Source organism: Pseudophryne corroboree, chromosome 11 (assembly GCF_028390025.1).
Source record: "Pseudophryne corroboree isolate aPseCor3 chromosome 11, aPseCor3.hap2, whole genome shotgun sequence".
In the NCBI taxonomy this organism is placed as follows: Eukaryota; Metazoa; Chordata; class Amphibia; order Anura; family Myobatrachidae; genus Pseudophryne; species Pseudophryne corroboree.
Window position 1 is genome coordinate 52,879,280 of NC_086454.1, and position 20,881 is coordinate 52,900,160.

At 47.4% G+C, this 20,881-nt stretch overlaps 2 protein-coding genes across 3 annotated transcripts in view; one reads left to right on the forward strand and one right to left on the reverse strand.

Annotated features, from left to right (window-relative positions):
- The window catches only part of LARGE2 (LARGE xylosyl- and glucuronyltransferase 2), a 94,786-nt gene extending 92,986 nt beyond the window's left edge, over positions 1–1,800 (reverse strand). For both annotated transcript variants that reach the window (XM_063944310.1, XM_063944308.1), the window contains exon 1: positions 1,562–1,800. The gene's annotated coding sequence lies outside the window, so the exon portion shown is untranslated. The remainder of the gene's footprint in view (positions 1–1,561) is intronic.
- Positions 1,801–1,866: 66 nt separating this feature from the next.
- On the forward strand, positions 1,867–18,001 carry PEX16 (peroxisomal biogenesis factor 16). Its single transcript, XM_063944319.1, has 11 exons — positions 1,867–2,269; positions 6,739–6,774; positions 6,938–7,014; positions 7,153–7,286; positions 10,085–10,185; positions 10,797–10,871; positions 10,972–11,121; positions 11,310–11,382; positions 11,875–11,994; positions 15,810–15,874; positions 16,564–18,001. The coding sequence occupies exons 1-11, from the start codon at positions 2,134–2,136 to the stop codon at positions 16,620–16,622; spliced, it is 1,026 nt and encodes a 341-aa protein (XP_063800389.1). The 5' UTR covers positions 1,867–2,133; the 3' UTR covers positions 16,623–18,001.
- Positions 18,002–20,881: the final 2,880 nt, after the last annotated feature.

The window sequence follows — 20,881 nt, forward strand, 5'->3', positions numbered from 1 at the left end:
GATTGCAGGTCCTGCAACGATGGCAGGTTCAACCTACGTAACCGTTATTTTAGGAAGTAAAGAGGTGATCACTTAGTGCAGAAGAAACAGATGTTATTTTTGGACACTGGATAAGAGAGGGTTTTTTTTTTCTTTTGCAAACCACAAACCATTATTTAGTGTATTGCTTATACTTCCGATGGGGAGGTGCAAAGGGCACACAAACTAATAAAAGCCACAAAAACCACATAGGTCTGCAAATAGTGTTTCCACTTGCCGGCGCCAGACTATGGGCTTTTGTACATAAGTAGAGTACCGTACCTACCCTGCCAAACAGCAAGCTGTTCCCTGAGATCATCTTTCCAATCAGACTGTATTAAAAATATCACACTACATTATTCCTGTATAAGTCCCGGGATCCGGTGTCTAGGTCGACAAGACTTGGGTCGACAGTGTCTAGGTTGACCACTATTGGTCAACATGGCTTCTAGGTCGACATGAGTTTTTCAATTTTTTTTTACTTTTTCATACTTTACGATCCACATGGACGACAATTGGGAACGGTAACCAGTGCCAAGCGCAGCGAGGCACCTGGCCCGAAGCATGGCGAGCGGACACGGTGCACTAATTGTGGTTCCCCGTCACTCTACGAAGAAAATGACACCAAAAAAAATTTAATTTTTTTTTTAAAAACCTCATGTCGACCAATAGTAGTCGACCTATGTCTATTCTATCTAACATACCACACCCATTAATCCCAGCGCGCTTATACACCGGTGCTCCCTACTTTTGTAGTGTTGCGAGGCACCTGTAGACCCAGAGGCCACATAAATAGAATCGCAACACACTGGATATAAATGCACCTTATATATTATAGAGTCTGATATCGTCAGAGAATTCCATCAGCAAGATAATAGGTGATAACTGGTTATAATGACCTTATGTAAAAAACTAATAGCACACACCAATTCTATAGCACTGGACAGATATAAATAATAGTAATCAATAACCACTCAAACGGCTGCATTACCTTCCATGTAACATCCAAACAGCAATACTTTATACCATCCCCAGCTATAAAGATGTACTAGTCCCTAATGTCCAGGGAGGGTCCCAAAAAATTGTTCTCCCTTTTCTATTTTTATATATCGACCAACCATATAGTGTAATGCCTCTGATTGTGTATATAAAATGGTTTTCTCACTATGAAAAGAATAAATGAAACGATACCCAAACTCAGCAAGCACATAGTGCTGGGGATTGCAGTGCACCAAGGCACATCTGGACTGTACTAGGCATAATGTGCTTACATGCAGCTATTCTGCAGCAAAGTCTCCCTGGCAATTATGTTACAATGCTGGGAATTATATATACATATATATACTAGTAGGCGAATCTGTGTATATTGCTGATAAAGTTCTATTACATCCTCCATTTGGGACCCCATTGCCCTAGCACTGAAAAATGACAATATGCCCTGAGATCAGTGCACCATTCCATATTCTACACAAACCCCACACACTATATAGCCAGTACTGTTCCCAGGTGCCCCCTCACCCAGTTAAATGCATGCCACTCTTACCTCTGGGTGTGGAGTCAGTTCACAGGGCAGCCAGCCATCTAGCCTCCAATCTCAGTGTCTCCCACACTCACACTCTTCTGCTCTACAACCATAAGCTGATTAGCACAGAGTGAATGCAACACTCCACTCGATGCGCTCGGCGCTCGCTACACACACACACACACACACACTCACTGCCCTCAGCCAGACCAGATCAATCGAGCGAAAGTTATCGCGCCTGCGCATTCCGTTCACGGCGCTCACAGTACTGGCAAACGTCAATAAAAACAAATTAAAATAAAAAAGGGCGTGGCTCTCACGTTTGTCTCCCCGCCTCTTGAAGGCGACGTAACGTCTGCCGCTGCCGGGATATATCCTGTGGGTTTCCCGGTAACGGGAACTGCAGCTCGCAGTGCGGGGGCTGCCCTGTCACATGCGCAGGAGGGGAGTGGGGAATGTCGCTGTGGCCACATCCTCACATACACGGGTAATGCCCAGGCATCAAGGGGTTAACCTGCAGGCTCCGCCCAGCGGGGGGCCGGGTCATGCGTTAGTGTCGGGACCAGGAAGGGGTGAGAGCTGGCAGCAGCAGGATGGCAGCGACTCTAGCTCGGTACCGGGACAGGCTGCAGGAGCTCGCCCGCAAGTACAAGGAGTTCGTCGTCCAGAACCCGGCAGGGGCCACCAAGGTGGAGGGGGCGGTGCGCATGCTCTCCTATCTCATTGCAGGTGGGAGCTGCCAGTCTGTGTACTACTACCCGTGTCCCATGTGTCAGATCAGTAATGGCTGCAGGTGGGAGCTGCCAGTCTGTGTACTACTACCCGTGTCCCATGTGTCAGATCAGTAATGGCTGCTGGTAGGAGCTGCCAGCCTGTGTACTACTACCTGTGTCCTCTGTGTCAGATCAGTAATGGCTGCTGGTGGGAGCTACTAGCCTATGTACTACTACCTGTGTCCCATGTGTCAGATCAGTAATGGCTGCTGGTGGGAGCTGCCAGCCTATGTACTACTACCTGTGCCCCATGTGTCAGATCAGTAATGGCTGCAGGTGGGAGCTGCCAGTCTGTGTACTACTACCCGTGTCCCATGTGTCAGATCGGTAATGGCTGCTGGTGGGAGCTGCCAGTCTGTGTACTACTACCTGTGTCCTCTGTGTCAGATCAGTAATGGCTGCAGGTGGGAGCTGCCAGTCTGTGTACTACTACCCGTGTCCCATGTGTCAGATCGGTAATGGCTGCTGGTGGGAGCTGCCAGTCTGTGTACTACTACCTGTGTCCTCTGTGTCAGATCAGTAATGGCTGCTGGTGGGAGCTACTAGTCTATGTACTACTACCTGTGTCCCATGTGTCAGATCAGTAATGGCTGCTGGTGGGAGCTGCCAGTCTGTGTACTACTACCTGTGTCCTCTGTGTCAGATCAGTAATGGCTGCTGGTGGGAGCTGCCAGTCTGTGTACTACTACCTGTATCCCATGTGTCAGATTAGTAATGGTGGCAGATGGGAGCTGCCAGTCTGTGTACTACTACCAGTGTCCTATTACACATACCATGCATCAGATCAGTATTATCTGCAGGTGGGAGCTGCCAGTCTGTGTACTACTACCTGTGCCCCATGTGTCAGATCAGTAATGGCTGCAGGTGAGAGCTGCCAGTCTGTGTACTACTACCCGTGCCCCATATGTCAGATCAGTAATGGCTGCAGGTGAGAGCTGCCAGTCTGTGTACTACTACCCGTGTCCCATGTGTCAGATCAGTAATGGCTGCAGGTGGGAGCTGCCAGCCTGTGTACTACTACCCGTGTCCCATGTGTCAGATCAGTAATGGCAGCAGATCGGAGCTGCCAGTCTGTGTACCACTACCTGTGTCCCATTCGTCAGATCAGTAATGGTGGCAGGTGGGGAGCTGCCAGTCTGTGTACTACTACCAGTGTCCTATTACACATACCATGCATCAGATCAGTAATGGTTGCAGGTGGGAGCTGCCAGTCTGTGTACTACTACCTGTGTCCCATGTGTCAGATCAGTAATGGCTGCTGGTGGGAGCTGCCAGCCTGTGTACTACTACCTGTGTCCTCTGTGTCAGATCAGTAATGGTGGGAGCTGCCAGTCTGTGTACTACTACCAGTGTCCTATTACACATACCATGCATCAGGGCAGTAATGGTTGCAGGTATGAACTGTCAAGAGCTGCCAATCTCTGTACTGTCTCTTGGTCCGGTTACCACTAGTATTAGATCTATGATTACCTGCAGATGTGTGGTGGTGTGAGATGCTGGTCTGTATACTGCCCCAGGGATATATTTCAGCTATATACAATGTATCAGACCAGTAATCACTGCAGATTTATGTTGTGCACCTTTCTGTATCTGTCTGACCTCGCTGGCCAGATATGCAGGTGACAGACCGAGCTGGACTTTACCCTGACCTGCTGCACTGTTATCCTTACATGGTGACTCTTACATAGTACTATTATACTACACACAGTATATACAGCTAACAGATTTAGCATAGGGGCACTGTGACCAGTGTGTCTAACTGGATGTCAGACTGACCCCAGCGCCCAGAAGCTTTAGGTATTTTTTAAAATTAATTTAAGTACTTTACTAAATAGTCTTAAAACGCATCTAAACTGATAGTTATGTATCTCCAACCTCAACCTTGTCACAGACCTACATGGGAGACCTACATTTGACACACATAGACTATAGGTGGTTATTCAGAGATGGATGCAAATCTCGCTTGCCGCTTTAATAGTGGACGCATAGATTAGAGGTCGACCCCTGCCTGCGCAGCCTATTTGTGATGGCAGGTGGTCTAGAGAACTCTGAGCGGCTAAGTGTGACGTCACACAGCCGCCCTGAAAACGCTCCTGACATGCCCCCATTTTGCCCACCACGCCCGTGAAATGATGCCCCACCCCCCTGAACGCCCTCTGCTGTCAGTCACCTTGCAGCGGATGTGCCGCAAGGAGAAGGGTCATGCACGCGCACTGTGGCCGGTTCTCGTGCGCGGACCAGTTGGACGCAGCCGCTGCATACAGACGCGCGGCTGTGTCCATCTCTGAATCGCCCCCATAGGGGTATATTCACTAACTGTCGGAAGCTGCCGTCTTGTCGGAAAGATGGCAGCTTCCGACAGTTTTAGGTCGGAAGGGGTTCCGACCTATTCATTAAAGCCCCGTTTATTCCGACAAGTTGGGAAACCCAACTTGTCGGAATGGACGCTGATCGGCGGCTTCAGCCGCCGATCAGCGTGCATTGTCGGAAGCGGGGCCAAACCCGACAGGTTTTAGCCCCATTTCCGACAATCTCATTCCAACTTTCAAAAAAGTCGGATTGAGATGAGAGAACTGAGAGCAGGAGACGGGATGGGGGGGGGGGGAGCAGCGCTGCAGCGGGGAGAGCAGGAACCCAGCGGCAGTGTCCACCCGGGTCCAGCAAGCGAGGTCCCGCTTGCTGGAGCCGGGTGGACGCCGCCGTGAGCCTCCGCTGATGCAGCCGCTGCTTGCCCCCCGTCTCCTCCTCTCCGTCACCCCTCCTCCGCTGCTTTCCCGCTGCTGCCCCCACTGCCGCAGACACGACAGCCGCTGACAGCTCTCTCCTCACCCCCCCCCCCCCCCCCCCCCCCTTCTCCAGCCCACACACCCTTCCCGGCGCCGCTGACAGCTCCCACCGCCGCTGCTGTCAGCAGCGGCAGGACAAGACACCGGGAGCGGCCAAATACGACAGTCGGATTTGGCCGCTCTTTGAATAGGGGTTGTCAGGTCCATTCCAACAACTGCATGTCGGAACGGACCCAATTCTTATTGAATATACCCCATAGACTGCAAATAACATCCAGTATGCAGAAAGCTGGCTCTTTGGGTAACGAGTCCAGGGAGAGATGCTGAGAACGGCCCTGATAAGTGGTAGAACTCCAGGTTTGTTCATTGAGCAAAGTTCCAAAATAAGTTTTAGCCTGAACAGTTTCCGTATATTATCCTCTATCCTAATGTGTGTCTGTTACTGGCTGACTTATACAAGCGGCAGCCATTTGTGTGTAGACCATAATGATGCACAGACTGGCTGAGCAACAGTGGTTTCTGCATTTGCACAAATTTGTGTAGTTATTGGGGGTCATTCCGAGTTGATCGCACGCTGCCGATTTTCGCAGCGCAGCGATCAGGTAAAAAAAACGGCAAAACTGCGCATGCACCGCAATGCGCACGCGCGTCGTACGGGTACAAACAGCATCGATGCTGTGCAATGCTTCTAGCGACTAATCAATTCGCACAGCCGATCGCAAGGAGCTTGACAGGAAGAGGGCGTTTATGGGTGTCAACTGACCGTTTTCTGGGAGTGGTAGTGAAAACGCAGGCGTGACCAGGCGTTTGCAGGGCGGGTATCTGACGTCAATTCCGGGACCTCCAACGCTAGAATCATCGCACAGGATAAGTAACTACAGGGCTGGTCTTGTTTTGCACAAAATGTTTTTGTACCGCTCGGCTGCACATGCGATCGCATACTTGCAAAGCTAAAATACACTCCCCCGTGGGCGGCGACAATGCGTTTCCACGGCTGCTAAAAGTAGCTGGCGAGCGATCAACTCGGAATGAGGGCCCTTATTTGGTCACCAGATACATTTAAAACTGGAAAAGCCTACAAGAGCTTATGCCTTATGCATTGCTAGAAATGCAAATGCAACAGTGAAGACATTTTATGTTTAATTAACATAAATCAGTATGGCAGGCTATAAGTAGCAGCATGATAAGTATCATTTGTCCATAGTTTGTATGTTCAGACTGCTATTAGTGGTTGATGCGTTAGTGCCATGTGAACACCATAGCAACCACAGCCACATGGCACATGATGTATAAAGCAGAGAGGGTTTGGTCCACCCCTCTGAGCTGTTTTCATCCTGACATTCTTCCTCTTATACTCTTCTCCAACATGTCATGGTGACAGTCTGTGCTTTGCAGCCACGCACATTCCTTCCAGAGAGATTTTGAAAAGGAGATAATGATTTGTAGGAAGAGAGCTAAGAAAAATGATCAGATGCATCATTAAAAGGAACTTAATTTGCTATAAAAAAAACAAAAAACTTTGATGCTGTAATCGGTAAATCCTGGTCTAGAGGGAAGATTTCCGGGCACCTGTAATTCCCCCTGCAGTGGCCTATAGTATGCTTATGTGACACAATCTCTCTCTTGTTCTTTCCCATAGGACGCTTCACAGATTCAAATGAGTTGTCCGAGCTCTGTAAGTACATCTTGGTGATAAGCACATACTGGGAGGGCTAACCTGGTGAATGTGGGTGGTGGTCCCATGTATTTGGAGGAGATCTTTGAGGTTTGACAGAACATGTGTTTTGCCTTGTGACTTATGTGGTGCATATGTATTTTTTTTTTTTTTTACATTTAAGTTTATTCAGCTTCCAATCTCCTGGTTCTACTCAATGATGGGATCTTGAGAAAAGAGCTGCTTAAACCCCCTCCCACTGTAAGTACCTTATGCCCACTCTATTCAATGTTTGCCATAGGCCGTATACATAGTCCTGCAATGGGCACCTAACCAGTGTCATCTCTCCTATTTCTGGCCATCACCTCTCATAAATCCCCCTGTCATCTTCATTCCCAGGATGGGTCTCGTCAGCGTCTACTCAACTGGCTAGGGGTCTTGGAAAGTCTGGAGGTTTTCATCGAAATTGGGTCATCGCGTGCGTTTGGCGATAGGATGAGATGGGTGGCCATACTGGTTATTCAGCTGCTGAAGTAAGTCCGGGTTCCCTCTAGTTATAGGGCACTGGTCTAATACACTGAATACAGGCAGGCGTTTTGTGGGATGATCCAATACATAACAAATGCATGATAATTTCACTTTCTTTTCCTGTTTAGTAAAACAATTGAATTTAAGGTTTTCAGTTTCCACCAATAGATTAGAAAAAAGTAGCCAATCTCCTCGATGACGGATGTTTAAAACAATATTGATGGGCTTTGTAGTTTACAGTTCTGTATGAGCCAGAGACGTCACTGGGGTAGGTGGTTCTCAGTCAGTGTATAGGCGGCATCCTCAGAAGTATCGGTCACTTGTAACACCTGGCTGGATAACCTGCACGTGTCTCCTTTAATGCGTTTCACTCGGTGATGGGGCTTTCTCAAAGAGCTCCATGAGACTCTTTGAAAAAGCTCCATCACCGAGCGAAACGCGTTAGTGGAGACACCTGCAGGTTATCCATCCAGGTGTTACAAGTGACCGGACTTCACACCGCGCCAAGCAGCAGGTTGGAAGTGTGAGCGGCGCAACATCAGAGATATACAGAGACATCCGGGCATACCTCACCCGGCTCCTTCCACATTGCGGTGGCCGGGTAAGCAGTGCAACATCTGCTCAAGCGGGCTTACTCATCTGCCTACAAGCTGCCGGCTACCATTTCCTCGTTTCATTGGATGGAGAGACTGAGAACGCTCACAGGGCCTAATTCTGAGTTGATCGCAGCAGCAATTTTGTTAGCAATTGGGCAAAACCATGTGCATTGCAGGGGGGGCAGATATAACATGTGCAGAGAGAGTTAAATTTGGGTGGGGTGTATTCAAACTGAAATCTAAATTGCAGTGTAAAAATAAAGCAGCCAGTATTTACCCTGCACAGAAACAAAATAACCTACCCAAATCTAACTCTCTCTGCAAATGTTATATCTGCCCCTCCTCCAGTGCACATGGTTTTTCCCAATTGCTAACAAACTTGCTGCTGCGATCAACTCAGAATTACCCCCACAGAGCGGTACATTCACCCCTGAAGTTCAGTTGCCGGTAATATATATGTGGTTCACTGCTTAAAAGTTAAACAGCTATTCACTATATTAAGAACGGTTCCCACTTGAACTTTTACCTCTACAAAGGGGATCATTATCAGGACTTATACGCAGGCATCAGTCCTATTCATTTATTTGAGATTTAAAAGTGGCATTTTTTATGTCATTTATTCAGTGATCGACAGAAAACTCTCTATATATATACCTGATTCAATTTGTGCACATATATTTACTAATCCACTCTTCCGAGAAATTGATGGTTGATATATTTGATACATTTGCTATTAGATGAAAAATATGTATATAGTATATTGTTATTTTAGGATTCTTTTAAACTATTGTTGAATGTGAAATACATATTCAAAGTGTTATTTTAGCAGAAATCTACATTTTTGTGATTATACAGGTTGAGTATACCATATCCAAATATTTCGAAATACGGAATATTTTGAGTGAGATAGTGAAACCTTTGTTTTCTGATGGCTCGATGTACACAAACTTTATTACACAAGTTATTAAAAATATTGTATTATAAGACCTTCAGGCTGTGTGTATAAGGTGTATATGAAACATAAATGTATTCTGTGCTTAGACTTGGGTCCCATCGCCATGATATCTCGTTATGGTATGCAATTATTCCAAAATGCGGAAAAATCTAATATCCAAAATACTTCTGGTCCCAAGCATTTTGGATAAGGGATACTCAACCTGTATTATTCACCCACACCAGTGCATATTTGAGGTAATTATCGCAAGGTGATTCACTTGTTGTAGACTAGAACACAGGTTCTCAAACTCGGTCCTCAGGACCCCACACAGTGCACGTTTTGCAGGTCTCCTCACAGAATCTAAATAAAATAATTAGCTCCACCTGTGGACCTTTTAAAATGTGCCAGTGAGTAATGAATACACCTGTGCACCTGCTGGGTTACCTACAAAACATGCACTGTGTGGGGTAATGAGGACCGAGTTTGAGAACCTCGGACTAGAATGTTATGCAAATGAAAGACTTGCCCAGTGAATATTTGTGATGTCCCATTTCCGGCCCTCCTCACTAGACACCACTGCCAAATTGAGCAGTGCTTCCCCCACGGTACCAGCCAACGTCAAGAGTGCTTTCATTACTGTCTCATGGAGCATATGATTCCCCCAGGTCACAAATAGTCAGGGTTATATGGAGTTGGTACTTGGGGTCAGATGTAAGACAGGTCATTAAGGAAGCTTGCATGTAAAACCATTACCATGACCTGGATACCATCTAGCCCCCCTCACATTACCAGGATAGATACTTTAATGAATGCTTAGACGTGTAAACGTTCACAGGGGCGCAATGACCACATGTGTGATACCGTGGGTACCTGTATTGCATTCTATGTGACACACGTCCTCATACTCATTAATCATGCACTTTATATGTATTGGTAACCTGGATGTTGTAATAAATTAGGATGTTGGCGTGATAGCTGGATCTGGTATGGCATGTAATTAATTTACACACCCCCACCCTTGCTTTTTGTCTACCGCCAAATTTTAAGATCTTTGTTCCATCGCAAAAAATGAAAGTGCAACGAAAAATAAATTGGTCAAGCCCACAAAATGGCTGCCTCTATAGCATGAATGGATTCTGAGTCCCTAACACCTTCATTTGGAGATCAGAAAGGAGACGCTAGTCCTTCGTCCCTGTGAGCGTGCTCAGTAATGGTTTTCTTGCTGCACAGGACACTTTCCTCCTCACTCACCATCCTCTCTCCCCGCCAGGGCCTGCCTACGCGTTGTGCTGCTTCTGTCGTATAAATCCGGCATCCAAAGCTTTCCCTCCGTTACTCCGCTTGACCGTGAGGGGGCCCTGAACCAAACAGGTTAGTTCCCATATAACGCGCTCTCTAACCTAGGCCCACAGAAGTTTGCTGCAAAGTCTCACATTTACCAATATCTGGGCGCTCCCGACTCTTTCTGGTGCCCTACAGTAAGGTAGCCACGCCTTCTTGATCATTTGTCCCACAAGTGATGTCCATGTGTAGTCACTGAGGACCTGCTCATGTGTGAGCATAACTGGCTATCTTAACATATGTTCGAGATATATCCTTAAGTGTTCCTGGTGCCTGCTATAGAGGGCTTGAGTTGGGCTGTTTTGTATACATCCGCTAGTAAAATAAGCTGAAGCTGGGTACACACTTGGCTGACGGACCGGCCAAATAGCGGTCAAGCCAATCAATTGATAATGTTTATGCACACTTACCAATCCTCAATCCAATCCTGTACACACGAGCCAATGGTCCAGCCGATATATATCGTTCGTCAGCTGTACGAACGATATATCGGCAAGTGTGTACCCGGTATGATGATGTGATGTGAAAAATAAGTTGTTTGGAAATCTCACCAGACGTCACCTGAGACATGTACCTGCCTGCCCTCTCTGCCTCCTTTATATGTCTAATTCTGATTCTTCTCACCGATTCACTCTCAATAGAAGAAAACAATGGTGGACAAGACACCTGCTTTGTGGGCACGCGTTCCAGTCGTGCCGTGCGGTCCCTGACAGACGGTAAGGATCCGTCTCTATGTATATCCAGCCTGGTGGGAGGTAGGTTTACAGTGTATTGTGGTAGCTTGTACATACCTATGCATGGCTCTTTTATCTCCAGCGCCCACTGGCCGTAATCGTTTTTGGAGAAGCCCTCAGGGTCCGGATGGTCAGCAGAGGAAGGCGGATGACTGGAGCGGGAAACCTTCTGATTTGGGGACCTTAGGGACTATAGCAGAGACTGTTCAGATACTAAGGCCCATTACACACTGTATCCTTCATGTGCTGAGGATGTCAGTCACCCATCAGCTGTCCCAGGGGGATCCGGATAGCTGTGTGGGCCGTTACTGTTGGGTTAGTAAGCCAGTCTGTGTAAACTGTGCACTGTACATTTCATCCATCTGTCATAGTTCTGATCTTATATCTTCCTGATTTGAACCTTAACTCATTCACTGCCAGTGGGATGCTTGGCAGTCTGGGGGCAGAAGTCCTGGAAGCCTTGGCTGCTCGCAGCTGCGTTGGATGTTGGCAGGTGAGATTCACCCTAGCCTCAGTCATCACCATCATCCAGGCTCCCCCTCCCTGGGACCTCCATTCCCTTTGAGTTCTGAGAATCCATAGTCACATTATTACTACAAATCCAAGCCCTAGGGTAAAGGCGTTTGCCCCTTTCTCTTGTACCAGTGAGGTTGAATGAACAATTTTTTTCCTTTTGCATCCAATTGTACAAACGCATTCAGACATACAGTATGTAGTACCCATCGGAGGAGGCACCTCCCTTTATAGCAGATCGCCAGCATATAACAGGTGCAGTAGCTCTGTCTGAGGAGCCGCCACTGCTACTGCATTGTAGCAGACAAAGGCTGAGGATGGAACCACCAGTTCTCCGCAACCTCCTCCGACGGGTAAAATGCGTCACATTCTAGGAGTATTCCCAAGGGCTCCCGGCTAATTCATCTACATTTAATGGTGTATGGGAAAGGTGTGCTATGTGGGATTAAATACATTGATGTTGCTTCTACAGCCTGTCCGTTCTCCGTGATATCGACCACCTGAGCCTCAGGGAGCGCAGGGAGCTGAGGAGGAGGAGCCTCCTATTACTGTATTACTTGGTTCGCTCTCCATTCTACAACCGTTACACTGAGTGAGTAGCCAGTATGTGTGTATACATCAATGTATAATAATGCTAATTCTGGGCATTCTAATAAGAGAGAACAGCAGTATATGCGCCTGGGTTACACCAGGAGAGAACAGTAGTATATGTGCCTGGGTTACACCGGTAGAGAGCAGTAGTATATGTGCCTGGGTTACACCAGGAGAGAGCAGTAGTATATGTGCCTGGGTTACACCAGGAGAGAGCAGTAGTATATGCGCCTGGGTTACACCAGGAGTGAGCAGTAGTATATGTGCCTGGGATACACCAGGAGAGAACAGCAGTATATGTGCCTGGGTTACATCGGGAGAGAGCAGTAGTATATGTGCCTGGGTTACACCAGGAGAGAACAGTAGTATATGCGCCTGTGTTACACCGGGAGAGAGCAGCAGTATATGTGCCTGGGTTACACCAGGAGAGAACAGTAGTATATGTGCCTGGGTTATACCAGGAGAGAGCAGTAGTATATGTGTCTGGGTTACACCAGGAGAGAGCAGTAGTATATGCGCCTGGGTTACACCAGGAGAGAACAGTAGTATATGTGCCTGGGTTACACCAGGAGAGAGCAGCAGTATATGCGCCTGTGTTACACCGGGAGAGAGCAGCAGTATATGTGCCTGGGTTACACCAGGAGAGAACAGTAGTATATGTGCCTGGGTTACACCAGGAGAGAACAGTAGTGTATGCGCCTGGGTTACATCGGGAGAGAACAGTAGTATATGTGCCTGGGTTATACCAGGAGAGAGCAGTAGTATATGTGTCTGGGTTACACCAGGAGAGAGCAGTAGTATATGCGCCTGGGTTACACCAGGAGAGAACAGTAGTATATGTGCCTGGGTTACACCAGGAGAGAGCAGTAGTATATGTGCCTGGGTTACACCAGGAGAGAACAGTAGTATATGCGCCTGGGTTACACCAGGAGAGACCAGTAGTATATGTGCCTGGGTTACACCGGGAGAGAGCAGCAGTATATGTGCCTGGGTTACACCGGGAGAGAGCAGTAGTATATTGCCTGGGTTACACCAGGAGAGAACAGCAGTATATGTGCATGGGTTACATCGGGAGAGAGCAGTAGTATATGTGCCTGGGATACACCAGGAGAGAGCAGTAGTATATGTGCCTGGGTTACACCAGGAGAGAGCAGTAGTATATGTGCCTGGGTTACACCAGGAGAGAGCAGTAGTATATGTGCCTGGGTTATACCAGGAGAGACCAGTAGTATATGTGCCTGGGTTACACCAGGAGAGAACAGTAGTATATGTGCCTGGGTTACACCAGGAGAGAACAGTAGTGTATGCGCCTGGGTTACATCGGGAGAGAACAGTAGTATATGTGCCTGGGTTATACCAGGAGAGAGCAGTAGTATATGTGTCTGGGTTACACCAGGAGAGAGCAGTAGTATATGCGCCTGGGTTACACCAGGAGAGAACAGTAGTATATGTGCCTGGGTTACACCAGGAGAGAGCAGTAGTATATGTGCCTGTGTTACACCAGGAGAGAACAGTAGTATATGCGCCTGGGTTACACCAGGAGAGAACAGTAGTATATGTGCCTGGGTTACACCAGGAGAGAGCAGTAGTATATGTGCCTGTGTTACACCAGGAGAGAGCAGTAGTATATGTGCCTGGGTTACACCAGGAGAGAGCAGTAGTATATGTGCCTGGGTTATACCAGGAGAGAGCAGTAGTATATGCGCCTGGGTTACACCAGGAGAGAGCAGCAGTATATGCGCCTGTGTTACACCAGGAGAGAGCAGCAGTATATGTGCCTGGGTTACACCAGGAGAGAACAGTAGTATATGTGCCTGGGTTACACCAGGAGAGAACAGTAGTGTATGCGCCTGGGTTACATCGGGAGAGAGCAGTAGTATATGTGTCTGGGTTACACCAGGAGAGAGCAGTAGTATATGTGCCTGGGTTACACCAGGAGAGAGCAGTAGTATATGTGCCTGGGTTACACCAGGAGAGAGCAGTAGTATATGCGCCTGGGTTACACCGGGAGAGAGCAGTAGTATATGCGCCTGGGTTACACCAGGAGAGAGCAGTAGTATATGGGCCTGTGTTACAGCGGGAGAGAGCAGTAGTATATTGCCTGGGTTACACCGGGAGAGAGCAGTAGTATATGTGCCTGGGTTACACCAGGAGAGAGCAGTAGTATATGCGCCTGGGATACACCAGGAGAGAGCAGTAGTATATGTGCCTGGGTTACACCAGGAGAGAGCAGTAGTATATGTGCCTGGGTTATACCAGGAGAGAGCAGTAGTATATGCGCCTGGGTTACACCAGGAGAGAGCAGCAGTATATGCGCCTGTGTTACACCAGGAGAGAGCAGCAGTATATGTGCCTGGGTTACACCAGGAGAGAACAGTAGTATATGTGCCTGGGTTACACCAGGAGAGAACAGTAGTATATGTGCCTGGGTTACACCAGGAGAGAACAGTAGTGTATGCGCCTGGGTTACATCGGGAGAGAGCAGTAGTATATGTGTCTGGGTTACACCAGGAGAGAGCAGTAGTATATGTGCCTGGGTTACACCAGGAGAGAGCAGTAGTATATGTGCCTGGGTTACACCGGGAGAGAGCAGCAGTATATGTGCCTGGGTTACACCGGGAGAGAGCAGTAGTATATGTGCCTGGGTTACACCAGGAGAGAACAGCAGTATATGTGCCTGGGTTACATCGGGAGAGAACAGTAGTATATGTGCCTGGGTTACACCGGGAGAGAGCAGCAGTATATGTGCCTGGGTTACACCGGGAGAGAGCAGTAGTATATTGCCTGGGTTACACCAGGAGAGAACAGCAGTATATGTGCCTGGGTTACATCGGGAGAGAGCAGTAGTATATGTGCCTGGGTTACACCAGGAGAGAACAGTAGTATATGTGCCTGGGTTACACAGGGAGAGAGCAGTAGTATATGCGCCTGGGTTACACCGGGAGAGAGCAGCAGTATATGTGCCTGGGTTACACAGGGAGAGAGCAGTAGTATATGCGCCTGGGTTACACCGGGAGAGAGCAGTAGTATATGTGCCTGGGTTACACCGGGAGAGAGCAGTAGTATATGTGCCTGGGTTACACCAGGAGAGGGCAGTAGTATATGTGCCTGGGTTACACCAGGAGAGGGCAGTAGTATATGCGCCTGGGTTACGCCAGGAGAGAGCAGTAGTATATGCACCTGGGTTACACCGGGAGAGAGCAGTAGTGTATGCGCCTCGGTTACACCGGGAGAGAGCAGTAGTACATGGAGTAACCATTCACTTTTACCAGATTTCTTGTATTACAGATGTTATTTTGTCCAATTTCTGTGCTTTTCTCCTCTGCCTATATAACATCCGTTATTATTGATAGGAAGTAATGACAATAAAAGTTTTACAGATGTATCCATGATTTAATGATATGCGGCATGCCTATATTCTGTGTGTGACTGTGGCTGTATCTGCATACAAAATGCTTTGTTAGTGTTTTCTAGAAATACACTGTAGCGTAGTATTTCGTATGACGATACAAGCGCAGTCACACACAGAATATAGGCATGCAATCATTTCAATCGGCATAGTCTGCTTGTGCGTATTATTCACTTTGTTTTGCAAATAAGGCGCATTTAAATGGGAAAATTCACACGTTAGACGCTCGGCGCTGCCGAGTCACAGCTCGGCATGATCAGAAGGGCTGCTTAACATGCAGGGAAGCTAGATGTAAGTGGACACATCAGTAGTTGTATTGACACATAGCCAACAGCAGGGGGCAGATTTGTTTGTTACGTGGTAAATTTGTGTCTGCAGCATTTGATATATTCTTGATGCATTGCTAGGATTCGCCTCCTCCTGCTCCTGCGTCTTCTGGGAGACTACGTCCCGGGAATTGGGCTGGTGGCGCGTAAGTACATCTTCTGTTATTCAAATAAGGAATATTTCCAGTATGCAAATTAACGGTGTATGGAGTACCTAGGTACGTTCTCACACAGGCGCTGGTTCTGAGTCGCACGGACAGGAATGGGGAGTTTCTGGATAGGGCGCAGGTGTGAATTTACACATCTATGTGTATTTCCACCCTATTTCAAGCTGGACACAATTTGGCTGGATCTCTCCTGCCATGAAATAGGGCATTACAGGGGGGTGAACGGTCAATGAAATCACAAGTAACTACCCTGACTTGTGGGAGTGTCTTGGGGCGTGTATCTAGAGCTCTGTGCTATTCTGAGCCATGGACCGTGAAGGGTTAGGGTTCTGCTTCTTACAGATCTTTTGCACCCAGCTTGATGATTGCGGTGGTCAGTGTAAAGTCCATTGGTGGTCAGTGTAAAGTCAATGGACTACAATGGTTTCCGCTTGCACGCACAGGAATCTCAGCAATAATAGAACAGATACTCATTAATATAAGACAGTAACTCCGGCTCCTGCGGCTGGCTGGAGCTACAGCCACTTTGCGTTGCGACTCAGAATCGGCACCACCATGGACAGCACTGTGTAGACATCTAACCTCCTTTGGGCACAGGTAATACACAAGTGTGTGACAGTCTGAATGAATGCCTAGACCTGCACTGTAACCATCCTGTCTCTGTGAAGGTCCCCTCATGGATTACCTACCAGTCTGGCAGAAGATTTACTTCTACAACTGGGGCTGATAGGGCTCCTCTGGGCCCACTCTGGCTGGCGTCCACTCTTATCGGAACATGGTGCTCACCAGGTGCTGCAACATCGGGCTCGGTAACGAATGATGCAACCAAATCTCTGGACATTCCTATATTAAATGTGACCTCTTATTCATTCCTGAGCAATACTGAAGCTGTGGTAGAACCAAGGCCTTCACCCACTCACTGAGGACACGGATACAGTGACGCGTACCAAGTGCTGTCATAGCCTGCTGCAGAATCCTGAACATTCGGAAAGAGAATACATCAGAGACTACAATGAGGTCTCAGGACTCAGATGTGATGTGCAGAATACAGTATATAATATAATGCCACCTCCTGCTCCCCTATTTGTCCCATAACACGGTTCCCTTTCTTGTATCATAGTACCAAAGTGTGGATGTCATGCGACTGTCCAGATGATGCCGAGCTTCTGATAAGGGAAAAGGGGGGCTCTTCTGTACAGTTACACAAGGTAGTAACAGCTCAGTACGGGGGAGATGTATTAAAAGCTTCTAAAGAGGACAAGCTGAGGTTTTGCCCATAGCAACCAGATTCTAGCTGGGTCTGGGACTGAGGGTCGACAGCACAAAGGTCGACACACCTTAGGTCGACATGGACAAAAATGTCGCCATGGACAAAAGGTCGACAGGAACAAGGTCGACATGGAAAAAGGTCGACATGAGTTTTTTATGTTTTTTTGGTGTCGTTTTCTTCGTAGAGTGACCAGGAACCCCAATTAGTGCACCGCGTCCCCTCGCATGGCTCGCTTCGCTCACCATGCTTCGGGCATGGTGCCTTCGCTCCGCTACCGCTTCGCTCGGCACACTTTACCGTTCCAATCGTAGTCCACGTGGATCGTTAAGTATGAAAAGGTTCAAAAAAAGAAAAAAATCGTGAAAAACTCATGTCGACCTTTTTCCATGTCGACCTTTTGTGCATGTCGACCTAAGGTGTGTCGACCAATTGGCGTCGACCTTTGTGCTGTCGACCTGGAGTCCGGATACCATTCTAGCTATCATTTTATAGAATGTACTAGATGGCTAGAAACCTCCACGTGTCCTCTGTAGACAGTTTGATAACTCTCCCAGTATATGGTATACACTGCATTCTATGACATGTATAGTTGTGTATCTAGACCAGTTTCTCATCTCTCAACATGGCATACCCTAAGGATTTCCCTAATTGTTTGCAAAGTTTGTATAGATTCATTAATTTCAATACGTGAAATCCTGAAAATCTGGCCTGCTGGAGGTCTTTGAGAAGAGAGATGAGAAACTGCTCTGGAACATAAATGTATTATGCTCAGTTTCTGATGTAGATGATACAAGCTGTGAATTGTGATGTATGATTAATAAACTTTATTCAGTATTCTCAGTCGTGTTCTAGATCGCATAGAACATACAATGGAACATGTGCATAATACTGGGATACCATTGCCATGACAACCACATTGATTTCAGCACCTGGAGTCTATACAGACCTTGTGTGTCTCCTCACAGTGCATTGTTATGGAGAAGGTACTATAAATATTATATATGTATATATAGTTCATCCTTAGGTCATTATATACATTAATGTCTCGCTCTAGCTTTGAGATGGAGAAACTGACTCAGTGCCGCTCGTCCTGATTGTAATAGAGCGTGTTACGGTGCTGAGAAGGTCGGCTTTATAGCTTCTATGGCAACATTAATGGACCTGGTGTTTCCAACCATATTACTCCAAGACAGAACTGCTTTTATATGGCAGGTGCTAAACCTAGGATGGCCAATCCTGGGCCATTTTTTCAATCCCGGGTATCTGGATTGAATTTTGCTGTGTGTCCGCCCGTACCCCTACCTCCCCCTACCCCCTGCCCCGCACACACAACTCACCATACTGCGGGGGTGGGTGGGAAACTTCCTTTGGGCTCGGTGACGGGTGGCTCTCCTTCCGGTTCAGTGGCGGGTCATTGGCGGCTGACTGCGTGACCTCTGACTTCACATCACGCTGCGCAGGGGGAGCCGGAAGGGGGGAGCCGGGCAGCATTGAGCGTCCTGAGGACGCTCAACGCTGCCCGACCGTAAGAAACACGAAGAGCAGCCTGATCCCGCAATCCCTGGGTTTGGAGCTTCCAATCCCTGGATTGAATCCTGGACGATTTTTGGCCTAAATCCCAGGAACCTGCCGATCCCAGGATTGGCCACCCTAGCTGAACCTCTTAATTTTGAGGCCCACTTGGAGCCAACAGAACATGCCCCCAGCATGTGAGTATATGGACACAGATCTTGCGGTGTATTCACAAAACATTTTGTAGAATGGTCCCTGTCACTGCCTCCGCTCCATCACCCAAAGGTTTAGGTTTTTGTGTGTGTATTGTATGGTGGGGCTGTGACCTAGTTCCCTGAAGGTTCAGGTTTTGATAATGCTTGTCTATTCTAAAAAGAAGTTGGTCCTGATTTCTGAGGTTCAGAGCTTCTTGCAGGGGTAGTTACGCCTCCAGCCTCCGTATGTCCTTTCCACTGCACCAAGGGATCTTATCCTTTTTGCCTGTTCAGTTGCCCCCATTTGAACTTCTGGAGACAGCTAAGAACTTTTTGACTTTGAAGATGGCCTTCCATCTAGCCAGCGCTTCACTCAACTCACTTCCCAGAATCCGCTCTGGATTTGGCTGTCTGACCCTTTTGTTTTTCAAAGGGGAACATTTCCTTTTCTACCTTCTACTTCTGCATTTGACACGTTTCCTGCATATACCCTTATCACCTGCAATAGTGCCTTCTCCTGGGCTCCGCCACACTCGGACTGATGAGCGGGTGAGGATGAGCGTCAGTTGGAGTACTCCAGGATCGGTCTTTGCCCCATAACAGTTCCCTGCTTACTTCACTGCTCTTTGTAAACCAATGCCGACATAAGTTCACAAGTATCACTAGTACACAACTGCCAGCCAGATTTATTTCTTCAGCCAAAACCCGCTCCCTATCAACCACTATCATCTGTCGTCTGCTCATGGATCTCTCAAATTAATTTAAACATGTGAAACCTGAAGTAATTATACTTCGGCATCATCTCCCCAACCTCTGTCAGATCTCTATTTAACTGTCAGTGTTTCAATTTAACCCAATAACTACATTTCTTAATTATGAGTTACTGAATTTACCGACAACAATTGACAGTCAAAATCCCAACCATTTAAAATACCGACACTGTCAAAATACCAACATTTAAATGTCAAAAAGTCGACGTGAGTTTGCCATTTTTTATTTTTTTTAGTGTGTATGTTGACATGGACACTGTATAAGTGTACCGTGTCCCCTCGCATGGCGAGCTGCGCTCGGCACACTATTATATTCCCCTCCCAGGTCCACTGGGATGGTAAAGTATGAACCATTCGGTTTCAATTAAAAACTCATGGCAACTTTTTGACCTGTCGACATTTTAAATGACTGTATTTTGACCTTGTCGGTATTTTAAATATCGGGATTTTGACCGTCGGTCAGTGGTTGGCTGTATTTTGACCGTGGGGATTTTGGTTGTAGGTAAATTGACCGCATCCCGCTAGAGAGATGGGACTGACATAGGAGAGCTGTATTGTTATGAATTCATGTTGGACAGTGTTCTGTGAGTGCAGGAACAGCAATGAGGACTCGGAATGTTCCACCACATATAGATGTGGCCTCATTTTACCGTGCAGCGGGAATGCAGCTTAGTTGCAACGTGATGTGACATGGACGCACAAGGAGACTGTGCTGAGTAATTCATGTGCGACACTTGTATTTCTGTGTGCGACTGAGTCTATAGATAAAGCACAGTGGAACTTGGCATGGGAATAAATCACGGCTGCTGCATTGTAGCACTTCGTATGCAGATTCAGAGACTCAGTCGCACACAGATATACAAGCGTCAAGTAAAATTAATCAACACAGTTGCCTGGTGCGTCCTAGTCATACCTTGTTGCAATTAAGGCGTCTGATGCTAGCAGAGTCTCACCCCTCTCGGGCGTACCAAGAGGGGCTGTACAGCCTGGCTGCAGCACAGATATATGAGGACACATCTTTACTGGGACTGATCTCACAGTTGTAATCTGTAATAGTTACTATTCATGAATAAATATTACCGGTTTGGCACTGATGACCTCACATACTGTATGTGACTACATTAGTTACGGTTACATTCACGGTAGTACGCCACATTTATTCTATTCATGCCCCTGGCTAGGTCACTCTCCCTTCTGCACACGCATTCTCAGGCAATGTCAATCAGAGTCACTGAGGCGG

Coding starts and splice junctions, on each gene's coding strand:
- PEX16 (XM_063944319.1), top strand. CDS start 2,134: ATGGCAGCGACTCTAGCTCGGTACCGGGACAGGCTGCAGGAGCTCGCC. Junction 6,775..6,937: donor AAATGAGTTGTCCGAGCTCT/GTAAGTACATCT, acceptor TTTACATTTAAG/TTTATTCAGCTTCCAATCTC. Junction 11,122..11,309: donor ACTAAGGCCCATTACACACT/GTATCCTTCATG, acceptor ATTCACTGCCAG/TGGGATGCTTGGCAGTCTGG.